General features: G+C 34.4%; 3 protein-coding genes across 3 annotated transcripts; 1 reads left to right on the forward strand and 2 right to left on the reverse strand.

Annotated features, from left to right (window-relative positions):
- The first annotated feature begins 1,153 nt into the window (after positions 1 to 1,153).
- Positions 1,154 to 27,386, forward strand: LOC135845169 (uncharacterized). Its single transcript, XM_065363633.1, has 21 exons — positions 1,154 to 1,410; positions 4,869 to 5,021; positions 5,284 to 5,425; positions 5,518 to 5,703; positions 5,808 to 6,004; positions 6,509 to 6,668; positions 6,811 to 7,001; positions 7,100 to 7,238; positions 7,309 to 7,441; positions 7,539 to 7,690; positions 8,307 to 8,521; positions 8,619 to 8,753; positions 8,830 to 8,974; positions 9,066 to 9,251; positions 9,445 to 9,641; positions 9,727 to 9,883; positions 10,935 to 11,131; positions 12,421 to 12,559; positions 12,637 to 12,769; positions 13,087 to 13,305; positions 27,170 to 27,386. Exons 1-21 carry the CDS (start codon positions 1,210 to 1,212, stop codon positions 27,222 to 27,224), a joined length of 3,432 nt encoding a protein of 1,143 aa, XP_065219705.1. The 5' UTR covers positions 1,154 to 1,209; the 3' UTR covers positions 27,225 to 27,386.
- LOC135842681 (juvenile hormone esterase-like) lies at positions 13,264 to 18,301 on the reverse strand. Its single transcript, XM_065360258.1, has 10 exons — positions 18,110 to 18,301; positions 16,556 to 16,690; positions 16,160 to 16,301; positions 15,903 to 16,088; positions 15,626 to 15,810; positions 15,366 to 15,525; positions 15,111 to 15,301; positions 14,788 to 14,920; positions 14,514 to 14,637; positions 13,264 to 14,432 (listed from the first exon to the last, which is right to left on the reverse strand). Exons 1-10 carry the CDS (start codon positions 18,299 to 18,301, stop codon positions 14,123 to 14,125), a joined length of 1,758 nt encoding a protein of 585 aa, XP_065216330.1. The 3' UTR covers positions 13,264 to 14,122.
- LOC135842686 (carboxylic ester hydrolase-like) lies at positions 18,244 to 23,256 on the reverse strand. The gene is made up of 10 exons (XM_065360265.1): positions 22,957 to 23,256; positions 22,706 to 22,852; positions 22,464 to 22,608; positions 22,196 to 22,381; positions 21,896 to 22,092; positions 21,606 to 21,765; positions 21,322 to 21,509; positions 19,283 to 19,430; positions 18,990 to 19,122; positions 18,244 to 18,873 (listed from the first exon to the last, which is right to left on the reverse strand). The coding sequence occupies exons 1-10, from the start codon at positions 23,137 to 23,139 to the stop codon at positions 18,726 to 18,728; spliced, it is 1,635 nt and encodes a 544-aa protein (XP_065216337.1). The 5' UTR covers positions 23,140 to 23,256; the 3' UTR covers positions 18,244 to 18,725.
- Positions 27,387 to 27,808: the final 422 nt, after the last annotated feature.

The following is a 27,808-nucleotide window of genomic DNA, read 5'->3' on the forward strand; positions in this document are numbered from 1 at the left end:
TTTCGATTAGCGTTGAAATATGTATAGAAATAGCTATGGTAGATAAATCGGTAAAACAGAAACTAATGCTCCTACATTACGAGGTTAGGCAACCAAAACCACAGATTGAAAAATAGACGCACGTTTTCATCAAAAATTTAACTTCAAAATGTGATTATGTAGATAAGGTACCTACTCCTACTACCTACTCATAATGTGGCCAAAAACAACTTTTTTCAGAATATTAGCAGATCAATTAATTTTCTCATCCATTGATATAATTTTTTAACTTGAAAAAAAAAAATGTTGGAGGGACGTGAAAAATTGCTGGAAGAGATATCTTTGAGCTCAAATGAACTCAAAATATTCACTAGTCTATAGCTTCATCAATGAACATTTCCTCGCAAAAAATTGTCTTTCAACTAACTATTGAAAAAAATCAGTAAAATGCAAAAAAAAAAAAAATTAGAAGAAATAAAAAGCTCATAGAATAGGCACCAGAAGCAAAAGTTGAGGAAGAAGACCGATAGTTATGAAATTTTGACTCTGGATGGATAAAAGAATCGAAAAAAATTTTCCTCCATTGATTGAGCTAAAAATTTAAATCTTTCGGGAAAATACTCATTTTTACCATCCCCTCCATCTTTTGAAAAAATAACCTCAAATGATACTTTTAAGCATACAATTTTATAGCATAAGTAGGTATTATTTTCGATCGATTTTTTTCATTGAAAAAAAATATTTACCATGAACCGATTTTGAGGTCACTTGGGCGAGAAATTTTTAAGAAATATTTTTTCTGTGGCTTTACATAATTGGCACCTTACACTTTATGAAGTATTGGTAGGTATAGGTATCTACATTCAACAGATTAATCTCGATCACGTTGTTTCCAATAGGTATATATTTGTAGATAATTTATCGTAATGTAAACAATCTTCTTACATTACCTAATTAAGTAATTATTATTCCCCATAACTGGAATAGCGAATAATGAAGCTGTATTATTCTTACGTATGCATGCAATATAACGTATACCTAAACAATTAATTCACACTTGATCTTGCTGATTACTTAAGCACGAATGCAGATATTAAGAACATCTTACCTACGATGGAAATACTCGCATTCAACCTTCAACAACCAGTTGAAATTGCATTTTACGATCTTTGATGCGAGATACTGTTGCATTATGCAGTTTTATTCACCTATGAGCAAGGGCGAGTGTAGATGGATTTTTACAAAATGTTTCCTAAAATTAATTCGCTTTTGGTTTTTATAACATTATTTCAATTTAAAAATGCTGTTGAGGTAACCATCGAACAAGGTGCACTAACTGGAAAAGCATTTACGTCGCGGAATGGTAGGGAGTATTATGGATTTTTGGGTATACCGTTTGCCAAGCCACCTGTTGGCGATCTTCGTTTCGAGGTATGAATTATTTATATTTTGTTTTTTGTGTACCTTACCTTCATTCATATCATTTTAATAGTTAATCTATTGATATCTGATAGAATACAACTCCATGAGAATTTATGCTTTAATATACTAGGTGTCCAAAAAATAAACACAATAAATAGGGAATCGAGAGAGGACCCCAAAACACACCACCAGCAACAATTTCAGCAGCTGGATTTCATTTTTTGATTTTTGGTGAATTTTAAAAAATCCAATTTTGGACTAGTTATTTCTCTGAAAAAAAAATCAAAATTTAATCAAATTGACGACATATGTATAAGGCTGAAATTTGGTTTTTAGATACTTACCTTATTTTCGATCTCCTGAGTCGAGTTGATTGGTGACTACACAAGTTTGAAGTACACACAAAATCGTATCATTTTCGTAAACCATGCAAAACCCTTTAAAAAGTGAAAAAAGTTCAAAAATGGTTTTTATTCGTCATCTCACAGGATATAATGCATAATATGACTACCTAATTATATCATAATTTTTTTTCTGGAAACCTTATTTTTTTATTTTCAATGTAGATAAATTTCAAAATTTGAAACCCCAGTAGAAAGAATTTCCCAAAAATAATAATAATAATTTTTATTCGATTCATCTTGTACAATATAAATCTATAAGTTCTCCCTGGCCTATGCGCAATATTACGCGAGCGGCACAGGACTCTAGTTAACCATTACAGAATGCAAAAGCAAAAATAAGTAAATAAATCAATAAATAAATAAATCAATAAATGAATAAACAAACAGAACAAATAAAATAAAGTATAACAACAAAAGTAGTAAGCAAGAACAACAGCAACAATGATAATAGACATTTTATAAGCTACATAATTATTAATTATAACGACCAACAACAGAAACAAAACAATGTAACGAAAACAAGAGCAAAAGAGGCATAAAATATCGGAAGTACATTTTTTAGAATAGAATAAATTAGACTAAGCTGAACAGGTAATATTTAATATTCAATATTTAATATTCAGTATTTACTGGGGAGCAATACATACAGTTTACTATTTTAAATCAAGCAAACAAAGGGTAGTACATTACATCTGATCAACCATAACAGTAATGACAAAATAAAAGACAGACAACTGGGCCATAGGGTACGTTAAGCATAATATGTATAAATAAAATAAATTAACAAAGCCTAGATTTTTAGAGAAAGCTTTAGCCAGAGCAGAGGTATAGTTTAGTTTTTAGGGATGCGAGACTATTTCTAGCCAGCCACTCATTGAGTTCTACATGGGACTTGATGCAGCTCATGGCTCTGTTAAAAAATCTTGGCAATTTCCCAGGGGCCTGCATGCCAGACCGAACCCGCCTGAAACGTGGAGTTTTTGCCACCAAATTCCCAATACTCCTACCCCTCTCGCTAACATACACTCCAAATCTCCCTCTGTTCCGTTGTACATAATCCACAGCTCTCAGTTGATATAGTTTCTGGACTGGCAGGATTTTTAATTTGATAAAGGCCTCTTTAGTACTGTCCCCTTTTTTCAGCCCCATAATACTTCGTATTGCCCATTTCTGTAGTATGTGTATAGGCTTTATGTGGGTTTCAGCTGCTCCCCCCCAGATTATCAACCCATATTGCATAACTGACTGATACAGGGCATAGTAAATTCTAAGCATATGGCCATAGTGAAAGTGTTGCGCCAAATGATGCAGTAGGTAATTCAATTTTCTCAACTTTACTTGTAGGTGGAGACTGTTGGCATTCCAGATCAACTTTTCATCAATTATTACACCAAGATAACGGACAGAGCTCACCTGTGCTAGAGGCTTGCATTCACAATTTTCACCACAATTTGGTTGCTCATGCAGAAAACATTTTCTCTTCAGGTCTAAGGATGTTACATACCCTAGACTAAGCAACTGGGACTTACTGGAGTTGGGACTTATTTTGTGATACCAGAACCACTCACTTAAAATTTTAAGGTCTTCATTAATACTTTTAACTAAGTCACTCTCATTTTTTGATCGATAGACAAGTGCTGTATCATCAGCAAATGAGAACAAATCACCAGCTAAGTTAAGCCTAAATATATCATTAATGTAAATCAGGAATAAGATTGGGCCTAACACACTCCCTTGTGGGACTCCTCTAGTGATAGGGCAGAAATCCGAAACAGTATTTCCAATTTTCACAGCTTGCACTCTCCCTTCAAGGTAAGACATAAACCAGTTATGCAGTGAACCTCGAACACCACAGTTCCATAGTTTATCCAGTAGAACATCATGGTCCACAGTGTCAAATGCTTTAGTGATATCCAAGTAAAGGGCTACCACACGTTCACCCTGATCCAGACCCTCAACTAAGTGGGAGACATGATCATAAAGGGCCTCATCAGTACTCTTTCCTGGTAAGAAACCATATTGACGTTCTGAAAAGTATTCATGTTTTATTAGGAAATGTAGGATTCTTTCTTTCACAATTTTCTCAAAAATTTTTGATAACACAGGGAGGAGTGAGATGGGTCGATAATTTGCCAAATCAGTTTTGTCTTTGGATTTATAGACTGGAACCACTAGTCCTTTTTTGAGGGAGTCGGGGAAAATTTCTTGGTCAAAGGATTTGTTGACAATTTCAGTTATTACTGGGGCAAGTATGGGCAGATTGTTTTTAAATACTTTTGCTGAAATACTGTCCCACCCAGTTGTTGGCTTGTTTGGGAGACCTGTAATTGCCCTGCGAACCTCCTCACACAGCACTTGGGGAAACCCTAAGCTGTTCACCACTGATTTTACTGGGAATGTACATTCAGGGTCATTTCCTCCGAATTTAGTAGCCAATAGATCTGTTGCCTCGATAAAAAACCGATTGAACTCTTCAGCAACACGTCCCTTGTTACCCTCAACCGCTGTGTCAACACCTGCTATTTTAATATTTCGAATTTTCTCCTTTTCAACACCTTTTATCTTTTCCTGTCTTAAGTGATCAATTTCAGTCAACATTTTTTTTCTCCCAATAAATTCGTCGATTTTCTTACGTTTCATAATTTTTATTTTAAAAATTGGATTGAACCATTTTGGAAACCCCTCACATCTTATGAAAATGAGTATAGGGTAGGAAAAAATAGAGGATTTCTATTCAGGTTGGTGACGTAGCTTGGCATCTTTGATCATACAATACTTAATTCTGAATTTTTTTCATGGGAAACGAGCCAAATTTGAATTTTTAAAAATGTGTCAAAAATCTGATCTCAGCTTTTGAAAGTTTTGCTGGTGACATATTTTAGGACCCTTTTTCAATTTTCCTTTGTTCAGTTCAAATATTTTTTTGGTTGTTAGGATATTTTCCCTTGCATAATTACATACAGTAATTTAAAAATGGATGGTAGAGAATAATCTTCAAAAATTACTTTCCAAGTACCTATCTACCTACTTAACTCTTAAGAGCTCTAAACTGTTCTGTTTCAGCCACCTCAACCTCCTGAACCTTGGAATGGTGCAAGAAATGCTACGCTTCTTCCTCCACTTTGTATCCAGAAAGATGTCTTCTCATTCTTGGATTCCGAGGTTGTGTGGGGACAAGAGGATTGTTTATATTTGAATGTATTCAAACCAGCCAAGGTGAGAACTCAACGATCAACAAGCAGAATTATTAATTTTGGCATTATTCATTCAAACACACCTGTGCAGTTGAATGTTTAAGATTTGCTCTTTGCTCAAGAGTGTACTTATGCTCACCAGTTGAGATTCATACTTATTAAAGATGAAAAAAATGTATTGCGGTAGCTGATTTCTTTCTTTCTTCTTTTTTTTTTTTTTTTTTTTTGAAACAAACTTCAAAATTTGATACTTTTGTCGAATTGGTCTTAAATCTTGCTTACAGCCGAAACTGGTTCCATTACCTGTGATGGTTTGGATACATGGAGGAGGTTTCATTATGGGTGGCAGTGGTATGTATGATCCAAAATATTTCATGGATCATGATGTGGTCATGGTGGTAATACAATACCGAGTGAACATATTAGGTAGGTACTACCAAATTAACCATGATTATTTTTCAGAATGTGAATAATACGTAAACAATACCTACACATTTTGTAATTTATGGCGTGCATAGGTTTTTTGAGCACTGGAGATAACGTTTTACCTGGTAACATGGGAATGAAAGATCAGGTGATGGCATTAAAATGGGTTCAAAAAAATATCGCAGCTTTCGGAGGTAATCCAAATTTAATAACTCTTACCGGACAAAGTGCTGGTGCTGCGAGTACCCATTACCATATGTATTCGCGATTAAGCAAAGGTACGTACAAATACCTTTAGATGAGAACTGTACAGTTTACTTATTAGGTACAATTATTATTTCAATAACATTCTCAACCACATGAGCATTTTTTTCTAATTTAGATCTCTTCCATCGAGCAATCATTCAAAGTGGAAGTGCTTTAGCAGCATGGAGTTATACGCCATTGAAGTTAGCTCGTCAAAGGGCTTTTGCTCTCGGTACATTAACCCACTGCCCGACAGGAAACAGTAAAGAATTAATAAACTGCTTGAAAACTGTACCAGCTAATGAATTGGTTTCAGCGCATGATAAATTTTATGTAAGTAGTAATAAGTATTCGCATACAATAATAAATACATTACAAGAAGGTGCCTGCATAAAAATTGAGAAGTCTCATTTCATTAGAAGAGGCAATTACGACAGCAGTCTAGACTGACGGTCGTCTGCATTCCTGTCTGGCCTCTTAAGGTTATTGACCCGTATATGTGTGGACTCTCAAAGTCACTGACCTGTCGGTATAGCTTCCCGTGGTCGTATGTCTGCTTGTTTGGTCTCTTAAGGTCATTGACCCATCTCTTAAGCCTAAAAGTCCTCTGTATTCCTAACTGGTCTCTAAGGTTCATTGACCCAGCTGTCTAACATCACAGTGACTGACCTATTGGTGCTCTACAAGGCTGGCTGTCGTCCTGCTTCTAAGGGTCATTGACCTGTCTACCTGTCCTCTCAAGGTCGCCTGTCTGCCTGGCTTCTTACGGTCATTCACCTGCCTAAATCTGACATAATGTCAGAAAATCGAGTAATATTCGATGGTACTGCATTACAGGTGTGGGATAAAGATCCAATGGCGCTATTTTCAATCGTTAAAGAACCGAATACAGTGACAGAAGCTTTCATGACTAAAAATCCTTGGTACGAAGATGAAATTAATAAGGTTCCGAGAATTTCTGGATTTACCTCGTCCGAAGGATTATTCAAAGTTGCCAGTAAGTGAAGTACGTACCTCGATATGTACATATCCCTAATTTTCGAATATTCACCTACCTATACCTACATGTACGAGTAGGTATACTTACGTAGGTTCTCAATCACACACCTAATTAGATTCATGATTTTCAATTTATACAGGATATTTACATAAAACAGAAGAGAAAATGCGTTATCTGGGAGCCAATTATAAACGCATCCTACCTGTGAGTTTGTTTTACGGGTATCAAGTTGATTCGAAGGAAAAAATCGATCAAATTACTGAAGCCATAATGAAGTTTTATGTGCCGGAAGGAACTATAAGCGCGGAAAGATCTATGGAACTAGTTGACGTAATAATAAAGTGTAGATAATTTTTAAAGTAGAAGGGAGCTTAGACAATAATTTGGTACCTAATTGTAGCAATCATCTTCTTAAATAATTTTTATAGATGTATACCGATGGGATAATTACCTATAGTATGATGGAATCTCTGACACGTCGTACAAATACTACTTATTTTTATTTATACGACCACAGAAATGAAAGAACAGTAGTAGAATTGATGGGACAAACTCAAAGAAAACTGGGTAAATTGCGGCACCTTTGCCAGTTTTTCTGGTACGAATGACAAACGTCATTAATCACTTTTTTCATCAGAGGGAGCCTGCCACGGAGATGAGGTCATCAGTTTATTTCATTTAAATGGTCTTTTCCCGGAGGTTTCCAAACCTGAAGATATTAATGTATCCGAAAGAATGATCAAATATTGGGTGAACTTTATAACAACTGGGTAAACTGTACTTACATAGCTATGGCAAATAAAATATTGAAATTGTATTTATCACATCAGGGATATAAACATTCACATTTTAACATAATTTTCATAGAAAACCAGATAGTAACTCTACATGGACCGCAGTGAATTCCAATGCCATTGAATATTTGCACATTACCACAGGTAAAGATGAAATGAAGACTGGATTATTGGCGAAAAGATTTCAATTTTGGAAAGATTTAAATGTTATTCCTCCATGTGAATGAAAATTTTGATACTCGTATTTACATGAGAAGAGCAGCCATAATTATTGTAATCAATATCAAATGAAATTATAATGAAATTGTTATACTTTTTGATTTTTATTTCCAACATTATTAAGTATTATTATTATATTTTTTATGTACGTATTTCTTGTTCTGCGTTCTACTTACTTATTTATACCTCTTCGTATATCATTAAAAATATTTTAAATGCTCAAATTTGGAGGCAAATAACCTTGAACCGAAATATCCCCATGTCCAAACTTTTATAAGAAGTGGGGAAGCGTAAAAATTACAAAAAAAAACGTACGTTTATAGGTATCTACCTACGTGATGGTAAGTTAGAGTACCTGCATTCTCAACTGTAGGATGTACGTACATAAGTTACTTGTTCGCTGCAAACGTCAACTTTTTTCAGTCGTCCTTGAGTAAAAAATGACATATGCGTCGAGTTATATGTAGAGTTTTAACTTACACGAAGATAATTTCCTTATCTGCAATTAAATGATATACATAATTTATTTTATCTTAATCGTTGCGTAGCTATATTCTAGCTAAGTAGGTACAGATAAGGTGATATCGGATGAGCGACGTTCGCGCCTAATTTAGAATATAAGTACGTACTTATTATACAACAATCGAGCTGCGAGTAATTATGTACAAACAAGTAGTGTTAATTATTTCTGTATTGTGCGTTGCCGACGCGAATATTGTACGAACATCGAAAGGGCAAGTTTCCGGAGTATTATTTACATCACGCAATGGTTCCAAATATCACGCTTATCTCGGTATTCCGTTCGCCAAGCCCCCCTTAGGACGGCTTCGGTTTCGAGTGAGTTCCTACATATTATAAACAGATTACGTAATAGTTTAGTAGGTATTTAAAATCATCTACGAGTAGAGCAGATTTGAATTATGATTTTTTCCAGGATCCTGAAGAATCTGATGCATGGACTGGAATTTTAATCGCAGATGAATACGCTCCTGGGTGTCCTCAACCTGGATGGAAATCCAAAGATGCATTTAGCGAGGATTGTTTGTATTTGAACGTGTTTACTCCTGCGGTAAATTTTTGAATTTTATAATTTTTTGACGAGGTAAACAGTATTGAAAATTAGCTTATGTATTGTACATACATAGGTTAATGATTCGCTTGATTTGGCTGTTTTGGTGTGGATTTATGGAGGCGGTTTTGTGATCGGAGATGCCTCCATTTATGGCCCAGATTACATCATGGATAAGAATGTGGTATTCGTTACATTCAATTATAGACTTGGAGCTTTAGGTACCTATACCTATCTACTAAGATAGGTTATCTTTTCAGGGAATAATGTTACATTGTTTTTAAACGAGTATCCTAATTTTTTTGTACCCAGGTTTTTTATCAGCTGATGATAAAGATCTGCAAGGTAATTACGGCATGAAAGATCAAGTGGCAGCTCTAAAGTGGATAAAGAATAATATCAAAGCATTCGGCGGTAATCCTGAAAAAATAACTATAGCTGGATCCAGTGCCGGAGGTGCCAGCGTCCAGTGGCATATGATTTCTCCCTTGAGTAAAGGTATGCTCTTAGTTTTTTGTACCCTTCGCAGAATTGCAGGACCAAATATTTCGAATGAATTAATCAAGAATGTCTGAAAATTTTGAAACAACTTTCTTGTACAGTAAAAAAATGACCAAAAATTTAAGATGATAAAAAAATTCTTATAGATAATTCATGTAAAATATATTTTCAACAAACACCCCATTTTTAGGTTTATTCCGTCATGCTATCAGTCAAAGTGGAACAGCAACCGCTGTCTGGAGCGAGATACCTCCACATATTGCTCGAAAAAGAGCTCTTACTTTCGCTTCATTGGCCGGATGTTACTACTCGTCAACTTCAGAAATGGTTGAATGTCTGAGAGATATCCCTATTCAAGATGTTATCAACATTCAAAGAAAATTCAGTGTAAAATTCAGAACTGTTTCCGAAATTTACCTATCACATTCTTGGATGTTTTTATTTATGTTATTATATGCAGACCTATTAACAGATTTGGAATCATAACCCTTTAATATTCGGTATCGTTGTAAATAATTATTCCCACGATTCGTTCGCCGTACAATCTCCTTGGAATACCAATAGCTCATCGAAAATCCCATGGATGGTTGGGTTCACATCTGACGAAGGAGCTGCACAATTGATTAATGGTAGGTACTACACTTACCAGTATTTTAAATCACCTGACCTTGACGCGTCAACGTTTGATTTCTAATGGCAATAAGGGGTAGTAGGGTGCGTCAAAAGAACAATAGAAAACACTTTTTTTAAAAATTGGGGTAGCTTACCCTCTAAAAGTGTTCCATTTGGTCAAAAAATACTACGTACAAAATTTCAGATCAAAAAAATTATATTTAGAGGTCGCGCACAAGAGTTGAATGTTGAGAATATATGAGCGCGTCAAGCGAAAACTTCCCAGGGTTGCGCGGCGGGGATTACAGCGTTGCGTTCCCTAGCAAGATTGGAGCCGTTTTACAAAACGTTACCCCCTCTACAATGCATGTTAAGTAAGTCTAGTCCCTGGTAGGATTTCTAAGATGTTATTTATGTGGATTCAATAACAATTTTTCAATTCCAAAGCTCATTGTAGGTGGAAATATGAAAGTTTTGAAAAATAAAGAAAAAAGTATGAATTTGAGGTTTTATGTATTATTCTGATCAGCAATTGTAGGAAAAAAATTTATGGGATAAATTTACGTTGAAATGTGAATATTTGATACGATTTAGCAATTCAAGTTGATGTTTTATCGACTAATATACATTTTAAAGCCGTTACTTAGTAAAAATGGAATGTTTCAGTTTCTGAATTCCATAATTTTGGTTAAAATGAATTCTAGAGCCAAAAAATCATGATCAATATTTTTTTATAGTTATTTTAAAAATCCAAGAAAGATAGTATCACTTGATAAGTTGTGGTGGGGATGCCGCTCTCGTTATAGTTGCGCAAAATCAACCCCGGTATGTTACGTTGCGTTTCCCGCGGCGCCGTCGTGGGAAGTGTTGTGCTTGCGCGCGCTCGCAGCTCTCAACATTCAACACTTGTGCGCGACCTCTAAATATTAATATTTTTCAACAAAAATTTTATGGTGTCATTTTTTCGTCTAAAGGAACAACATTAGCGGGTAAGACCTTAAAATTTCAAAAAAAATGTAACATGACGCACCCTAAGGGGTAGGTATAAAATTATGATTTGATTTGCAGGATTACTCAGCGATAATGGCACATGGATTGATGACTTGAATGCGAATAAAAGAAGACTTCTGCCTATGTTATTGATGCTCCAGTATTATGATAATGTTACAAAATATGAGGATGAAGAGATTATAACAGATAAATTGGTGAAATGGTATTTCAATGATAAACCTATATCAAAGGATACAGTAAATAATTTGAAAAATGTAAGTGCCTATCTATATACTCAATCCTATTTTATTTTCTGAAAAAATGAACTCCGTATTCCTGGAGTAAAAAAGTTGGATTTGATCAGGTCTGAATAAATCTAACTTGATCAGAACTCTGAACTGATCAGATAAAATAGGATCTGCTGAATGTGCGGATCTTATATCTCACCAAACAGATATATACCTACTTATTTTCTAGATCTATCTGATCAGATTCAATCTTGGTTTCCTTTCTTGTACTTTATCTAATTAGGTCCTAGTAATAATATCTGAGCAGACCGGTTTGATCAGTTCAGTCAGATCAAATTCAGATACTGCTAAGATCCAATTTTATCTAACCAGATTCAATCCGATCAGAATACTGATCCAATTAGATCTGAGGAATGTTTGGATTTGTGCTGATCAAACAGATCCGGTTACATGATCAGTCACATCTATTCAAATCATGGTCGAATCCAAGCAGTTTTTCCTGATCATCTGAATAGATCCAACTCTATCAAAACTCTGATCTGATTAAGTGGATGGTAGTCAGATAATATTGAATCTGGAGAGTTTCTGGATTTGACCTAATCAAAGGGGTCTGATTAGATACATTACTCAGATCTGATCAGATACAATCAGGTTTCCTTTTCAAGACTGATTGGGTCTGGACTGTGAACAGATCTAACCCGATTATAACTCGGATCTGATTAGAAGATCCGTTCTGGTCAAATTGGATCCAATCAGGTCTGAACATATTTACTTGACCCAATCAAAACTCTGATCTGATTTCCGATAAGGTCAGATCAGATGAGATTCTGGGATATGATCTGATCCAATCATCCAACCAAGTTTCCTTTACTAGACTGATTGGGTCTGGATAGATCCAGCCTCAGCAACTCTGATCTGAATAATTCAATCATATGAAATCAGATCCAATCAGATCTGAACAGGTTTAACCCAGTAAAAAATTGGATCTGGGATCTGATCTGATCAACTTGAACTAGGTTTCTTTTACTAAAGACCGAACTGATCAAGTTTGAATAGATCTAATCTGATAAAAACTCTGATCTGATCACATTTGATAAGATCAAATTAGATCCGATCTGGTTTTATCAAGTCTGAATGAATTTAACCCAATTAAAATTTAGATATGCTAAGATCAAATTCAATTCAGGAAATGTCCACATCTGATCTGATCTGATTCTGATCCAATCATTTTCCGCCAGGTTGCAAAAACACATGAGTATGTAAGTATAAGCATCTATTCACATCATTAAATATCGATTTTAATTTCATTTTTACAGTTGGTAGCTGACTCTTATGTTATCTACGCTGCCACCGAATCTTTTTTCAAGCACAACGCTACGAAATATTTTTACGTTTATGATCACGTTAATCATAACTCGTTTGCTGAATTTGAACCGAATATTTTGAACAAAAAAGGCGAGTGTGTATCATGAATAATGCCTTTGCAATTGACTGATTTTACCTACCTATCTTGACTATGCACAATTTTACAGATTTAAGAGCAGTTCATTGTGACGACTTGATTAGCTTATTCAGAACATCGTATTTTCCTAAAAATTTGACTGGCGATGATGAACAAATGTCTGAGTTTATGGTCGATTTATGGATCAATTTTGTTATTCATGGGTAAGCATTGTTGCATAGGTAACCCCATACCTTTCACCAAATTTTCCATACGATCATTATGGTCGTTTAATGTGTTATAAAATATTGAATACTATGTCAAAATTTCCGGAAATTGAAAATCTCTCCATTTATTAAATTATATGTAGTAGGTAGGAGCCAATTTTTCATTCATTTATTATTATTATCATTTTTTAAATTTAAAAATCAAAAGAGTTGAAAAATTAAGTTCTCTTTGAATAGGTTTGTTCTCAAAGACTCTTATGAGCTACCATAAATTTTAGTTAGTGTGAAATCTTTTCTGTCATTCTGTAACTTAGAAATCCAAATGGTGCCTCGAACACGTCCAACAATACGCTCTGGCTCCCCGTATCTGATAATAATTTGAAATACTTGAGTATCGAGAAAAATGCTTCGATGAAGACATGGTACTGGAAAGAACGATACGTATTTTGGAAATCCCTAAATCTACAGAGATCAAGTAACGCTCACAGAAATACATCTGGGATGATGTATTTTACTTCTGGAATGACTAACAAGTAAATAAAATGCACATACATACCTATTATAAATAAAATAAAAATGGGCAGCTACCTACCACCTACCAATAACTAAGCTTAATATGTACTTAATGTTAACGTGATAACGAACTCGGTATCGTTGTATGTATAATAGGTATTAAAAAGTTTGACATCAATTTTTAATCCGGGGGGAGGAGGAATATTCCAAGTCGTAGAGTGAGATTTACAGTGTGTTTGAGAAGTGAATGCTAAATACCTAAGCGATTTGGATAAATTATGAAATGGACAGTACTGGAAATAATTGAGATCAACATTATGCCCTTACTTATAGACCTATACAAATGGTACGTCAATCTGAAGGGAAGAATTGATACCTACTGAACGTAGAAGAACTGATTTCAAGCAAGTCATTGATTATCAAAATTCTCGCATTCATAGATACAGAATGAAAATAGTTGAACGAAAACGTATCCTGTTTTGGAAATTTTTCTTTTCTCATAGGTAAAAATTTTCATAAAAGTTGATTGTGTTTTCAATTTTTCATTTGCTCCTTCAATCTGATGAATACCTATGTCCTATAGGTATCTTGGGCAATTATCCTTTGACGTTTTTATTTCGTGATACCTACACCAGGCAAAATATGTAGGTATTGGCTTAGCAGACACTCTGTGTTGACTCGAAGAGAAAAATGAATTCTTATCAAAATAGAAGGGTTGCTTTGAAAGCATCAGGAAACTCAATCATTCACTTAGCACCTTCGTACAGGTTATTACCATTAATTCGATTAGCTTGTCTAAAATACTGTATGATAACTTCTCGATAGCTGTGATTTTCATCAAATCCACGACCAAATTTCACTATCGATTGAGGTGAATATTGTGAAAAAGGTTTTGAAAGCCGATATGAGCCATAAGAATGGCGTTAAAAATTCTTTAGTCGATGATTCTGCGTCAGTAGGTTCAGATTCGGCGACATAATTGACAGAGTCGTAGATGCTGATTCCAGACTTCGCCCAAAATTGATATCGTGCCCAATATGGTGTAGATTTCATCGCGATTTCTGCGTTTCCAAGGTATAAATGTGGCAACGAGGTGTGATTCACTGGGATCCAAGTGGGAAGTTTGTCATCGGCGGAATTAGGATCGCTGAAAATTATTGAAAAAAAAAATTGAAAACGTTGATAGGAATATGATTCGATATAAGTTTCGGTATAGGTAGGTATCTACCCTGTGGCTACAAAATTCGTCCAATAGGCTACGTGCTTGCGCGAAAATTCTTTATCAGAATCGCTGACATTCCAAGATACGTTGTAACTGTGCAAAGTCAAACCATCGTCGCTGTGGATAGCTCCTAAAAAATACGAAAATTTAATCACAATAAACCGATAGATGAATCATGATGAGGAATTCTGTTTGCAAACGAATGATCCAATTGGGTCACGAGGAGACTGTAGATGGGTGACTTGTTCTAGTTGAAGATTTTTTCATGAGAACAACTCACCTCTGTATGGAACTTGAGTGAGTAAAGCTGCAGTAACCGGATTCGTAAAATTATACATGTATAAATATTTTTTCCCCGGATATGTCAACACCGTATCCAAAATTGGCATCACAATTGACATGTCTGTCATGAGCTGTAATTTGACGATAAATTGATTCAGTTTAGAAACACAGAAAATGAAATTATTCCAATTTTGGCACATTTTTTGCTAAGAATCTGAATCATTCATCAGCTCGAAGTTAGCTGCTTCAGATTTTGTATAATATTTTTGAATCCTGACTTTTTCGTCAGAGTTGAGAATTTGACAAATTTCATCAACTTACATCGCTAAAATTACCAATATTGCCAATGTGAAGACATCTGTTATCGAAATATTTCTCACGAAACATATGAATAATCTCTCGACGAACGGTGGAGTTGTACTTGAACTGGCAAGGTATGCAACCAGTGATGAAGAAATCAGCCAGCTGATTCAACATAAATATTCGAAATTTGGAAAGCGATTTCACGTGCTCTGGAAAAATGAATTTTCTTTGGAAATGTCTTGAGAAAAATCACACTTTTATAAATGCACTAACCGCTCAAAAATACATCGTCTTCGTTCGCCGTGAATCCGACCATCATCGTGATATTTTTATCGTAGTAATTGAGCATGGCCGGTGGTTGTGTGAGCACAGCTTCCTCCAAGTCGGATTTTTCAACAACTGGTAAAAACTTGAAAACATTATCTGAAATGGTCTACGAGACAATCCATTGTTAGTAGATGAGATTTTCTAAATTGATAATTTTGTATTCGATGTTTCGAATAGGCAGGTACCCAACACACTAGCACACCTACCTCAGTTATAACCAAATTTTCAGCAGATACGTTCTGTAAACATTGTAAAAATGTTTCGGATTTCCATTCCCCGCATTTAAATTGTTTCACGGTTCTCATCGTTAGATTTCTGGCTTCGAACGGAGCATAATGAGACCAATGGCTGAGAGCACTGCCACTTTGGAGTATCACTCGATGAAATAATCCTGAAAATTAAGTCAAAAAATGATTAAAAGTTCGATTGGAATTCTAGTAAGTAGGTACGAATACTTATTGACATGTAGCTTGGATAGTACACCTTTGGATTTAGGAGACATGCACAATAAATGGGTGCAAATAGCTCCGGAACTCATGCCATTCAACGTAACCCTACCAGGATCACCGCCAAAGTTCGCTATATTCTTTTGTACCCATTTCAAAACCGCGATTTGGTCTTTCAATCCGTAATTTCCTGGGATTACTTCGTCTCCGGTGGATAAAAACCCTACACGCAGAATAAGATATCGTTATTTGGGACATCAGTGTTGAAAAGTTTTACTGTCTAATCAGGCCTACCGAATATTCCCAATCGATAATTAAATGAGACGAAAATAACGTTATGATCCATGATGAAAGTTGGTCCAGCATCAGCACTCCTGGATCGAAAAGCTCCTCCGTGAATGAAAACCCAAACTGGTAATGGCTTTTCAGGCTTCAGCTGTGGAACAGATGGTTAAAAAATATTTCTACTTTCCCCTTTGATATTGCGTTGATTTTAAAAGAATAGGTAAACATTTCGCATCTCGGAATGAGATTGAGCAAATTGAATTTACGTAATTGAGTATTTCAAAAGATTAAAATCAGAGAACTTCAAAAGATATGGTAATGGTAAACATGTATGAGTACGAGTACCAGCTAATCAGGCAACTCACTTTTACGCACTAAAAAAGTAATGATGCAAAGGGTACTTACGTTTGGTGTAAACACATTCAAATAAAGGCAGTCCTCTTGACCATTGATTTTACCTTCGAGCGTGATTTGTGAACATATTGGAGGTGTTTTGGTTGCATCGTATGTACCATTCCAGGGTAAAGGATCTTGAGGTGGCTGAAAAAGTATAGCATTGCGTAAATCAATCTTGAGCCAAAAAGAATCCCCACCCTCCAATCAAATGAATAAAATAAAATGACCCTTGGCTTAAATGTGGTTGAAAGTGCTCTATCGTCTTTTACTGATGGTAAAACACTCCTAACAAAATGTTGATCCTCACCCAGTCCTCGTACTATGACAGATCACTAAACAGCAAAGTGAAAAAAACATGCCCTGGATTTTGACAAAACTTGTTGAGGAAATTTATTTTTAATGGTGAGACCATCACTTGGAAAAATTCTTGATCCATTGAAGTCAAAATCCAAGATCGCTGCTAGCCCCCTACCAACCATCTTGATGATTCGCGGATCACAAAAATTACGGTAATTTGAATAAAAGAAATTTTTATTGGTGGCAAAGTGCTATAAAATTGATGAGAAATCGTAATTTTCATTTTTCGTGATCCAGGAATCTTCAAGTGGTTGGTAGAGTGCTAAAAGTGGTCTCGAATTTTGAATTAAGTAGGTCAGGGAGGTTCAAAAACTCGAGAGGTAGGTACTGCGCTGGTTATACCTAGACCTACTACCCACAAAAATAAAAACAACGATTTTTCAAAAAATCACCCCCACTTTTTGATTACCCCTGGCTCAGTTCCTTAAATGGTCAAGGTATTCAAAATTTTTCTGCGAAGTGTCCTGCTCAAAGTAAAATTCCTCACCAATTTTAGTTCAAGTCCAGGAGATGTTTTTTTTTCACTCAACCCCATAGACTATTTATGGACCCCTGTATTCTAAAAAATCGAATTACGATTTCTTTAGAGGGGATGACAGTATGTAAATCTTGAAGTGTTAATCGCGAGCTAATTTTTCTTAGGTACTCGCTTCTATTGATATGAGCATAACATTTCCCATTTGTCAATCACAATAATTTTCTCCTTGGAGTGTTTTTGATTTCGCTAATGAAATCAGATTCTTGCACAAAATCATCGAAGTGCTCAAGTCTTCTCATGATCAAAATTTGACAACCATCGTTGAATCATTTTTCATTTTTTTCTATTTATGAGAGACTTTTTTTTGTAGCGAACTTGCGTACAAGAAATCGATTACATAATTTTATCAGCCAGTGAAGGCCCTATCAGAGCTCTATTTGTGATTGAGGGTCTCTTCTGAGTCCTCTTTAACGCTCAAAGGCCATCAGCAATCTTCTGCTGAGGCTGTAGGCGAATCTGTGTTTGGTTCGAATAGCAAGGGCCTGATAAGCTCATGTAAAAAATATTCAGCGATGAGAGCGAGAATGAGAAAAAATCACAATTTAGGGGCGAAGTCGTCAAAAAATGACTCCTCTCCTTCATCTTCAGAAACATGGTTTAGAAAAAAAATTCCCGCCATTTCGAATAAGTAAATTAAGCATCATATAAAGTCGACATATTTCACATACTTTGAATCGAAGTTCTCCTACGGGTGGTTTGGCATAAGGTATACCGAGAAAACCATAAAACAATCTACCATCTCGAGAATACTGCTCCGTACCATTAACATCCCCAAAGCTGGTAGAAACAACAACACCGGAAGTATACTTTAATACGAATGTACTTGTACAAAATATTAAAAACAATAAATGTCGCCACATAATACTTAATTTCACTCAGCTTACTACGAACACTAGATAGGTAATAGGTATCTACTGGTAGAATCTAATACAGTAAGTACATAGCTAGTCTGATTCTGATTATTGAATCAATCCGAGATAAGTGACCCGAGTACATTTACTTATAAAGTAGGTACGTAAATCAATTTGAGCGGCTACGAATAGATAATCTACGTAGATAAGGATGGATTTTTAAGGAAATGTATAGATATAGGGATGTTGATGATGAATTTTCTTGATTTCAAAATGAAGTAAGAAAACCTTAGCTCATTTGTACATAGGTACTTCGTCATCCTTAGAATATTCGAATATCAAGATCAAAGTATCGGATGTAGCTTAATAATTCTCAGAAGGTACATTTTGTAATGTTAGGTACCCATCTACTATTTTGCGTAACCGCGTTTATTTATAAATTATTGATATTTTTCCACAGCTCGTATCTATCGCGAAGTAAACCTTTTTCCATTTCAATTCGGTCGTTCGTGATGTGTAAATAATCGCCGGTGTCTGGTTGTAATTGATTCCATACTGGCAGATCTTCTGAGTTTGGATTTCTGTAAGAGAAAGAATAGGTAATTTTTGTTGAAAGATTTTAATGAAAAAACGAGATGAAGAGTGCAAGACTGTTGGTTTATATAGTTTTGTGTATTAAAATGCATCGATACTTTACCCTGTGATTATAAAATTAGTCCAGTAGGCGATCAGTTTCTCAGATAGGGGTTTTTGTTCTTCGCGTAAATTACGAGCACGACGACCAACGAATAATAAATCCATTTCGTCACTATGAACAGCGCCTTTTATATCTAAAATATGATTGATTTTCGAAGTATTTTCAAATTATTCGAAATGTGAAAGTTATTCGACATTCGTGACATTATATAAGAAAGTACCTATACTTTAGCCTATACATATTAGGTATTCATTTACCAAAAAAAAAAAAAAAAAAAAAAACTTAAAATGTACCGTATTTTTTGGATGTGTTGAAAAATATTTTTCCGATATCTGCAGCGCTTGAATTGGTTACAAAATCGTAATAATAAAAATATTTCGGACCAGGATAAGCATAAGCGGCTTGTAACGAAGGCATGCCGAATACTATGTCACTGATTAGCTGAAAAATTTATAGCAGGGTAATGGAAATGTAAAAAACAATATTTGTACCTATAACACTAATTTACACTAATATGAAACAAATTGAATGACTGTTCACATTTTTCTGCGTGGCTCTTCAAGTTTTGGAGGCGGATTGTCCCTACCCTTGACTGAACAATTTCCTTTTCGCACCTACATTTCAAAATTTAGTTGAAGGGGGCTCAAGCCTCAAATCATGAAAAAATTGACTTAGAGGAAAATAATTAATCGAGGGGAAAGAAAATCACGAAAAAAATGAAAGATTGACTAAGAGTAAGTATTGATTATGTGAGTAAAATGGTCAATTATAAAATTTCTCAAACTCTTGTCTTTTCACTCTAACCTTTCAACAGTTAATTAAAGGGGAAAAATCACGAAAAAAATTTTAATAAACGGGACATGGAAGAACATTTTTTAATGTAGGTGAGTTCCTAATTAAAATGACATATTCAAAACTTCTCCAATCAGCTCCTTTTTCACTCCTTTGCTTAAAAAATTAATTTTCGAGAAAGAAAAATAATGAAAAAAAAAAAAAAAAAAAAAATGGCTTAGAGGGAAATATGATATTCCATTTAAGCGAGTAATTAAAATCGCATATTTAAAATTTTTCCATCCACCTCCCTTTTCATTCTCTCATTTCAAGAGTTTATTGAAGGATGAAGAAAATCTTGAGGAAAAAATGACGAGGAAGAAGTTGGTATTGAATATACATATTTTTGATTGTGAATGAAATGCTGTATTAAACATTTTGCCACCTACCCTCCTCCTCTCTCTCCCTGTTTTCAAAATTCATCGATGGTGGTTTCGAGATTCGAACTGTTTTGAAACCTTCACGGAATTTTTGCAGGTTTTCTAGTGCTTATTTATTTAGTGAGAAAAATTACCATAAAAATAGTCGAAATCAAGTCAGCATTTATACCTACGAACTGAACTATACGATATTTACTACACTTGTCATTGTTTGTGAATTGTGACCAAGTAGCAAGTAGGTAGTATAGATATCTAGCTTTGAACAAAAAAAAAAAAAAAAAAAAAAAGTGGAAAACTTGTCGTTTTCAAACATGGAGCTTCTGTGAATTTCTGGATTTTGAAACAAAGAATTGTCATGAAAAAGGCCGAAATGAAATTTAGAATCTTACTGATCGACTTATGTTGGTACAATTTTTCAAAATACGTTTTCCCCCATTCAATCCATATGCTGAAGGGTCTGGAATCGCTCAAGAGACCATCCATTAATTTTGGAAATAGTTTAGTTTTTTCATTTTTTTCCCCCTAAAATAAGTAATAGTTTTATTGAGAAATTTTTAAAATTTATTGATTTTCAAATAGATATAATAATTTTGAGCAATCAAAATTATTTGAAAATCAGTTTTGTAGCCTATTTTGAACTTTTAGAGTAGGTAGCTAATGTTTGACCATTTCAAGCCATTTTACTCTCCAGGAATTACAATTTTCACTTTCTTCAGTTTTTTTTTTGATTTTTTTTCAAAACAAAATTAAGTGAGAATTTTTGATAAAATGTAACCTCCAATTGAAAATATAAATTGAATTAAATTGAATTTTAAATAATCAAAAATAAAACTTGAAGAGGTAGAAAAATGAATACAGTTTTGATTTTCAAAAATTCATCAAAAATCCTGAAATAGGTAAACGTTGTCAGCTGAAAACTTCATTTTATTGAGTTCGCGAAAAGTTTCACGAATTGTGAAAATGGAGGATTATAAAACTTATCTCTCCCTCCTCTAAATGATTGATGAAAACTAATTGCATATCAAGATAGGTATCTTTCCTATGGATTTACTTGCCAAGTTTCAGAAATGTTTTCAAATCAAGAGCCCACTTGAACATAGATAAATTGACCGTTTACTTACGTTGCATAATTGTTGTTGTTCTGTTTCATTGAAATTTCCATTTTTGAAGTAGAACTTTTTCAAAGCCGTTGTAATATTTGCCACGTTTTCTTTCCTTGAGAAGTATTTATAGTGTAAGAATAAAGGCATTACAGCATTTAGCTCTTTATTCATTCTCTTCTTTTGTGATTCAGATTTGCTTAAAAACCCTGTAAATTTTTATACCTTTGCATTAATCTCGAATTATTGGTAAACAAAATGTAATACCTGATTCAATAATTTCAGTAAATAGATATCTTACGTACATATAGCGTCCATCATTCCTTCAGCAGAATTGAAGCCCATTATCCATGGTACGCTGATGTTCTGATAATTGAGTTTACGAGGCGAAACAGTCATGAAGGCATTTTTCACTCTACGTTTTTCGATCACCGGCCGGAATTTCATTACGATTCGTTTTTCAGCCTATCGACATCAATTATTAAATAGGTATAGGTAGATAAATGGCGAAGGAGCGATAGTGAACCAATGATCTAAGTAGGTACCTTACCTACCCAGCCTAAATAATGTGACGATGAGGTAAAATTTTACGTACCCTGAAATGTTGTTCTGCTTGAATTAAATCCTCAGCGGGCAGTTGGCGTAAACAGTGAAGTATCTCCAAGGTGGTATTCTGCGTACAATTTACTTTTTTCATGACATCATCGAACGAACGTTTGGCATATCGTGGATCATAATGCGACCAGTACGACAAAGCACTACCACTTTGCATAATTGCTCGATGAAATAGACCTATTAATTTAAAAAAAAGAGAATATTTCAACTGAGTGGTACGTATACTTAGAAATTGAGAATTATGGAGAATCTGCGAATACATTCATAGGTGCCGATTTACCTTTACTGAGAGGTGACATTGTATGTAGATGCACACAGGTAGATCCTGAACTCTGACCTAAAATAGTTACAGCATTAGGATCGCCTCCGAAACTGGCTATGTTCGATTTTATCCACCTTAAAGCTGCAACTTGATCTTTAAGAGCATAGTTTCCTGGTATTATGGCATCATTAGAGCTTAAAAATCCTATAAACATGGAAACAGTGAACCAAAGGTAGCCTATATGAACTGAATCGATCGATAAGAAACTATTTGTTTTGCAACGAACCAAGTATGCCATGTCTATAGTTCATCGTAACGACCACTATGGGTTTATCCATTAAGAAGTTCGCGCCTTTATCACCACTGCCTGTAAAATATGCGCCACCATGTATGTACACCATTACTGGCAGAAGCTTTGACGAATTATTGATCTGTAAATTTGAGATCATCATGGGTTACCTATTCATCACAAACAACACTGAACTCTGAATAATAAAAAGTCATATTATGCTCAGTTTATACTCTTACCTCAGGCGTAAATACGCTCAAATAAAGGCAATCTTCCGAGCCATTCAATTTGGGTTTAGGATCAATGAAATTTTGCGGTTGAATACAAGCAGGAGCTTTTTCAATCGCATTTCGTAGTCCTTCCCAGGTTGGTGCTTTATGCGGAGGCTATAAAAACGAATTGATCAATAATCAACATAAATATAGGTATCTCTACCTATCTGTACAATTCTGAATTCATTTCAGATAGTTAAAAACAAAACAATACGTACAGCAAATCGGAACTTTCCAACAGGTGGTTCTGCATATGGAATACCATAAAAAGCAAAAAACGGTTTACCATTTCTGGATTTCAGCACAGTACCATTCAATTGGCCTTGTTTTATGGATATTATGGGATCAGCAAAAGCTGTCGCCAAAAAACACGTAAAAATTGAACCCACGAATAACAACATTGTATTTTAACACATTACATTGTTCGACACAAAAATACAGAACGAGAGCGAGCGATTAGAGAAAAATGTCGAATGTGATTAACTGCTTGATTGAAAATGAACTGTGAACTTCATATGTACATATATGGAGGATGTACTTCATACCCCCACATGTCTAATAAAGGTTGCATAGATAAGCAAAATATGATAAATAACGTTTTCCTATTCAACTGTGACGTACTACCTATACTGCAGAATATTATGTACGAGTGATATAATAATGTAAAAACTGATTATTTTATTCGGTACCGTTAATTTGGTGCGAATAACCTGTGCATGCGTATATTTTATTCAATGTCATTGGGTGATTAGAAAATTATCAATATTTTTTAAAAACTTATACTAATTGGATTAGTTGAGAAGGGAAGTTTAATTTATCTATAGGGAAGTGTGTTCGTTTAATTCTATGGAGCTTTGTAATAGTTTACTCTTATTCACATCCGAAGCAATAAATACTCGTATGCGTGTCAATTGTTGAGATTATTACATCAGTAGTTTTTTTTTTTTTTCAATGACGATTGATCAATTCATCCGCAAATAGTGGAATCGTTGGCCTTGGTGACCCGATTTTTGACTTCTTTTTTTTTTAAGATAAGCTAAGTAATAGGTACTACTTATAGTTTAACATGGTTAACTGAGAATAGGTAGGTACTAGGTAGGTATGCTGTCACACAGTTTTTTGAAAAACCTAAACTTGGATTTAAACTGAAGATTTAGGTAGATAGTTTATTCAGTTCGACACCTTTTCTTTTCATACTGATTTTAGCTGCAAGTTTGTATACTTACTCATAGAATTTTAAAAGTGACTCACGGTTTTTTTTTGTAAGTAGGCAATAGTGCATCATCCACCCATTTATTGTTTTACTGACGAGCACGTATCTAGACAATACTCAATTATTACCTAGTAATATGAATGACTCTTTCCTTTTTTTTCATCGTAATTTTATCTTGTAATTCAATTATCAATATTTCGCATAGTTCTCAAAATCTGCATGACTAACGAACCACAATTTTCAGTTGCAATTCTGCATAATGGGATACTCATCTCATGCGATCGAGTAATTTATTACTACAGAGGTGGCAACTTGAATTTTCCCCGTGTGTAGCATAAAAACTTTGACTTTTCAGTTGAGAAATTTTTTTTAGAATGTCCAAAATTATTTCATTGACTAGTTGCACCTTTCATTTTTGTGCCATGTGTAGCATGCTACACACGAAATCGGCTCGTGTGTAGCCGAAGCTACACAGGCAACAGGATAGTTGCCACCAATGTATTACTAACCCCATAGTTAGGTTAGGTACCTAATGTATTTTCTTCTTAAACAATTTTTCTACATGACCTTTTTATTGTGACGGATTCCATTACCTTTTATAAATTTTTGAAAACTTGTCAATTTTTCTTTTTCAAAATCAACTTTCTAAGAATCGATTACTTATGTACGTTCAATTTAAAAAATGTTTAAATCAAAAAATGGATTCTCCACATACGTAATAAGAAAAAATAAACGTTTTTTTTACTTTTCAAAAGCTTTTGTCCTCACTGGTTTTTTTTTTTTGAAATTGGAAATTCTAAAAATTTATTATTCAAATTTTAAAATTTCAAAACCAAAAAAATGGAACTCATCACATTAAAAAATGAAGCTCTTTCATCCATCAAAATCATAAAAAAATATGAATTTTTGAAAACTTTTTTCAAATTTAGAATTTCTTAAAAACCATCATTTAAAATCTAAAATTTTGAAATCGAAAAAATCAAACTCTTCACATAAAAAACAATGTGTTTTCACCTATCAAAGTACGAATTTTTGAAAGCTTTGGAGTTCATTTGTTACTGTTTTGCGAAATAAAAATTGTTATTTTTTTCTCATATCAGTCGGATAATTTTCGGTTAAGTAAGTAAGTATATCACCTCCCTCCCCCTAATATCTCTAGTTTGATCCCTGCTCATTTATGTTCTCAAATCAGAACGTGCAAACATTCACAAACTAAATCTATAACAATAAGTAAGTATAGGGCTATGTTTAAGAAAAAGTTTTCAAGTAAAGTTTTTTTTTGAGGTCATTCCATGTTAATTCGACCAACTTTTTTGAGTCATGTCCTTCGATTTTGCACAAATTTTTTTTTACAATATCTACCCACCCAGTGAGTAAGAAACCCACAATCAGTTTAGTCCCAGCCCCCTCAGGGGGCGGGTGGGGGGCTTCCATTATTTTCACATTGTCTTGAGGTACTCAACTTCAGCAGCTCATTCCTCCAAAACTATGATACTTTGATCAAAAGGGATTTCATAGTTCAAAGGGGTATTGAATTTTGGAATTTTTAAGCATTTTGAAATTATTAAAATTTGAAAGTTGAACTTTCAAATTGAAAGTTCAAATTTCAAAATGGCGCTGTAAATGGGAGCTACCATTTAAAATTCTGAAAAAATTTCCATAAATGCACCTATTGATGCTTTTTTGAAAAATGCAAGCTTCGAGATGGGATCTCTTAATGGAAGGGGAGAACATCCACCCCCAATTTTGGGTAAAACTTTCAAAAAAAATCTGGGGCGTGTGATATATAGAATTGTATGTTTTTGGTAACGCTGAACACGAATATGACGTCAGAATTTTTATTGGACTCATCCACGGCCCCAGCACCTCCCCAAGAGGGGGTAACCTAAAAAAAATGGTCTTAATCGTGTGACACATGAAATAGTATGTTTTCGATATCGCTGAACACGAATATAGCCTTAGTTTTTTCAAATTGACCTCACCCATGGCTCCGAGAACCTCCCCCCAATTGGTAAAAGTCCAATAAATTTGTTGGAGGCGGTGGATGGGGTCCAACCGAAAATCTGACATCATATTCGGATTCAGCGTCACCAAAAACATACTATTTGACGTGTCGCACGAAAAAACCCCTATTTTGAACTTTTACCCCATTTGGGGAGGTGCTGGGGGCCGTGAATGGGTCCAATCAAAAATCTAACGTCATATTCGTGTTCAGCGTTACCTAAAACATACAATTCGATATATGTATCACATGCCTCAGATTTTTTTTCCGAAAGTTTTGCCCAAAATTGGGGTGTGGGGGTGCTTCCCTTTTCCATTAAGAGATTCCATCTAAAAACTTGAATATTTCGAAAAAGCATTAAAAGGCGTGTTATCTTAGAATTGATAATGATCAGTGATGATTGGTGTAACTAGACGCTACTGTTTCGATGGTTTCTCTAATAAATATCACCTTAGGGGGGAGATTTATTCAACTCCTGACTAGCTCAGATGGGAGTTCTCTTGAGTGACCACTAAAGATTCTAAGTCATCAAGTACAGAAATGATCAACATTTAAATACCATTTATGTACAAAGGATTTATTCGGTCAAGACATTCACTACATCTACGTTATTTATAACATATTGTAATATGTTATTTATTTATTAAATGCGTTCAATCTAGACAGATAGGATAATGCTTAAGGAATTCTCCTGGCATATCATGGCAATTATACATGGAATTGATACCTTACTAGCAGAGCAATTTACTAAGTTTTGGAGGAGTGCGCTGCTGAAGTTGAGTACCTCGAGACAATGTGAAAATAATGGAAGCCCCCCCCCACCCGCCTCCTAAGGGGGCCAAACTGATTGCGGGTTTCTTACTTACTGGATGGGTAGATATTTTAAGAACAATTTGACATGGAATGACCCTTGTTTGAAGCATTGAACCAAATTTGTTTGTAAGGCACCTTATGGTTTCTAATTTCATACTCCATGCTATCTTTAAAGAAAGAAATTCAACTCGAAAAAGTAAAAAATAAATGAATAAAATATAACTAAATAGGTGCCTAAATAAAACTATGTGTACCTAGTACCTATACCTACTTACCCTACCCCAAATAAAAAAAAATTGAATCAATTGTTCATTTTATAATTTTTAATTTATTCCCAATTACCCAAATGTATGATTATAATTAAGTAACTACCTATTTTTAAAATATCAAATTTCTGTTCAAGATTTTTCTTAGGTGTGATTGCTGTCACCATAACATATTTCAGTACTCGTAGATAAAAGGTATCTGAACTCGTCTGAAGTGAAGCGAAGATGAAACATGAAACGAAATATTCTACCTAAGAAGGTATACCTTATGTACATACATTGTTCGCATTATTGTTCTGTTGTTTGATGTACTCGTATGCGATTAAAGTGTACCAATTTATCTACCTTTCAATATTTTCGTGTACGTACTTTTTTTTTTTAATTTTTAGAAAAAATTTATTAGGCCTGCCAAAAATTAATCTTTAAATACGCAATTGAAATAATCGTAAAATTCTTACATCACGCTAATAAATTCTTCCTTTACTACGTAAAGGTATAGCCATTGTATATCCAAGTAGGTTAGGAAAATCCAATCGTAATGAATCACAAATACTGAAGGAAAGTATCAAATATCAATTTATTATTTTGTTACGAGCTGAAAATTGCGCAGAATTATCTGTAAACATGCACAAGGTACAGATCATGTACTAATTGCAGCGTTACTTACACAAATACATAACATTCTTTAATGCGTAGTATGTATATAAAGTTGAAAAAATGTAATTATGACCAATATTTTAATCTGAATAACATGGTCAAAATAAAAAAAAATACAT

The sequence above is a fragment of the Planococcus citri genome, chromosome 4 (genome assembly GCF_950023065.1).
Source record: "Planococcus citri chromosome 4, ihPlaCitr1.1, whole genome shotgun sequence".
Lineage (NCBI taxonomy): Eukaryota > Metazoa > Arthropoda > Insecta > Hemiptera > Pseudococcidae > Planococcus > Planococcus citri.

Excerpts from the sequence above, each read along its gene's own strand:
- LOC135845169 (XM_065363633.1), top strand. The coding sequence starts at position 1,210 with ATGGATTTTTACAAAATGTTTCCTAAAATTAATTCGCTTTTGGTTTTT. Across the intron at positions 7,442-7,538 it reads GTGAACTTTATAACAACTGG|AAAACCAGATAGTAACTCTA; the intron begins GTAAACTGTACT and ends TAATTTTCATAG. Across the intron at positions 9,884-10,934 it reads AGCTGCACAATTGATTAATG|GATTACTCAGCGATAATGGC; the intron begins GTAGGTACTACA and ends TTTGATTTGCAG.
- LOC135842681 (XM_065360258.1), bottom strand. The coding sequence starts at position 18,301 with ATGTGGCGACATTTATTGTTTTTAATATTTTGTACAAGTACATTCGTA. Across the intron at positions 16,302-16,555 it reads TGAATGTGTTTACACCAAAC|CTGAAGCCTGAAAAGCCATT; the intron begins GTAAGTACCCTT and ends TCTGTTCCACAG. Across the intron at positions 14,638-14,787 it reads CACTCAAGTTCCATACAGAG|GAGCTATCCACAGCGACGAT; the intron begins GTGAGTTGTTCT and ends CGTATTTTTTAG.
- LOC135842686 (XM_065360265.1), bottom strand. The coding sequence starts at position 23,139 with ATGTTGTTATTCGTGGGTTCAATTTTTACGTGTTTTTTGGCGACAGCT. Across the intron at positions 21,510-21,605 it reads AGGAATGATGGACGCTATAT|GGTTTTTAAGCAAATCTGAA; the intron begins GTACGTAAGATA and ends AAAAATTTACAG. Across the intron at positions 18,874-18,989 it reads ACTAATTTTATAATCACAGG|AAATCCAAACTCAGAAGATC; the intron begins GTAAAGTATCGA and ends TTTCTCTTACAG.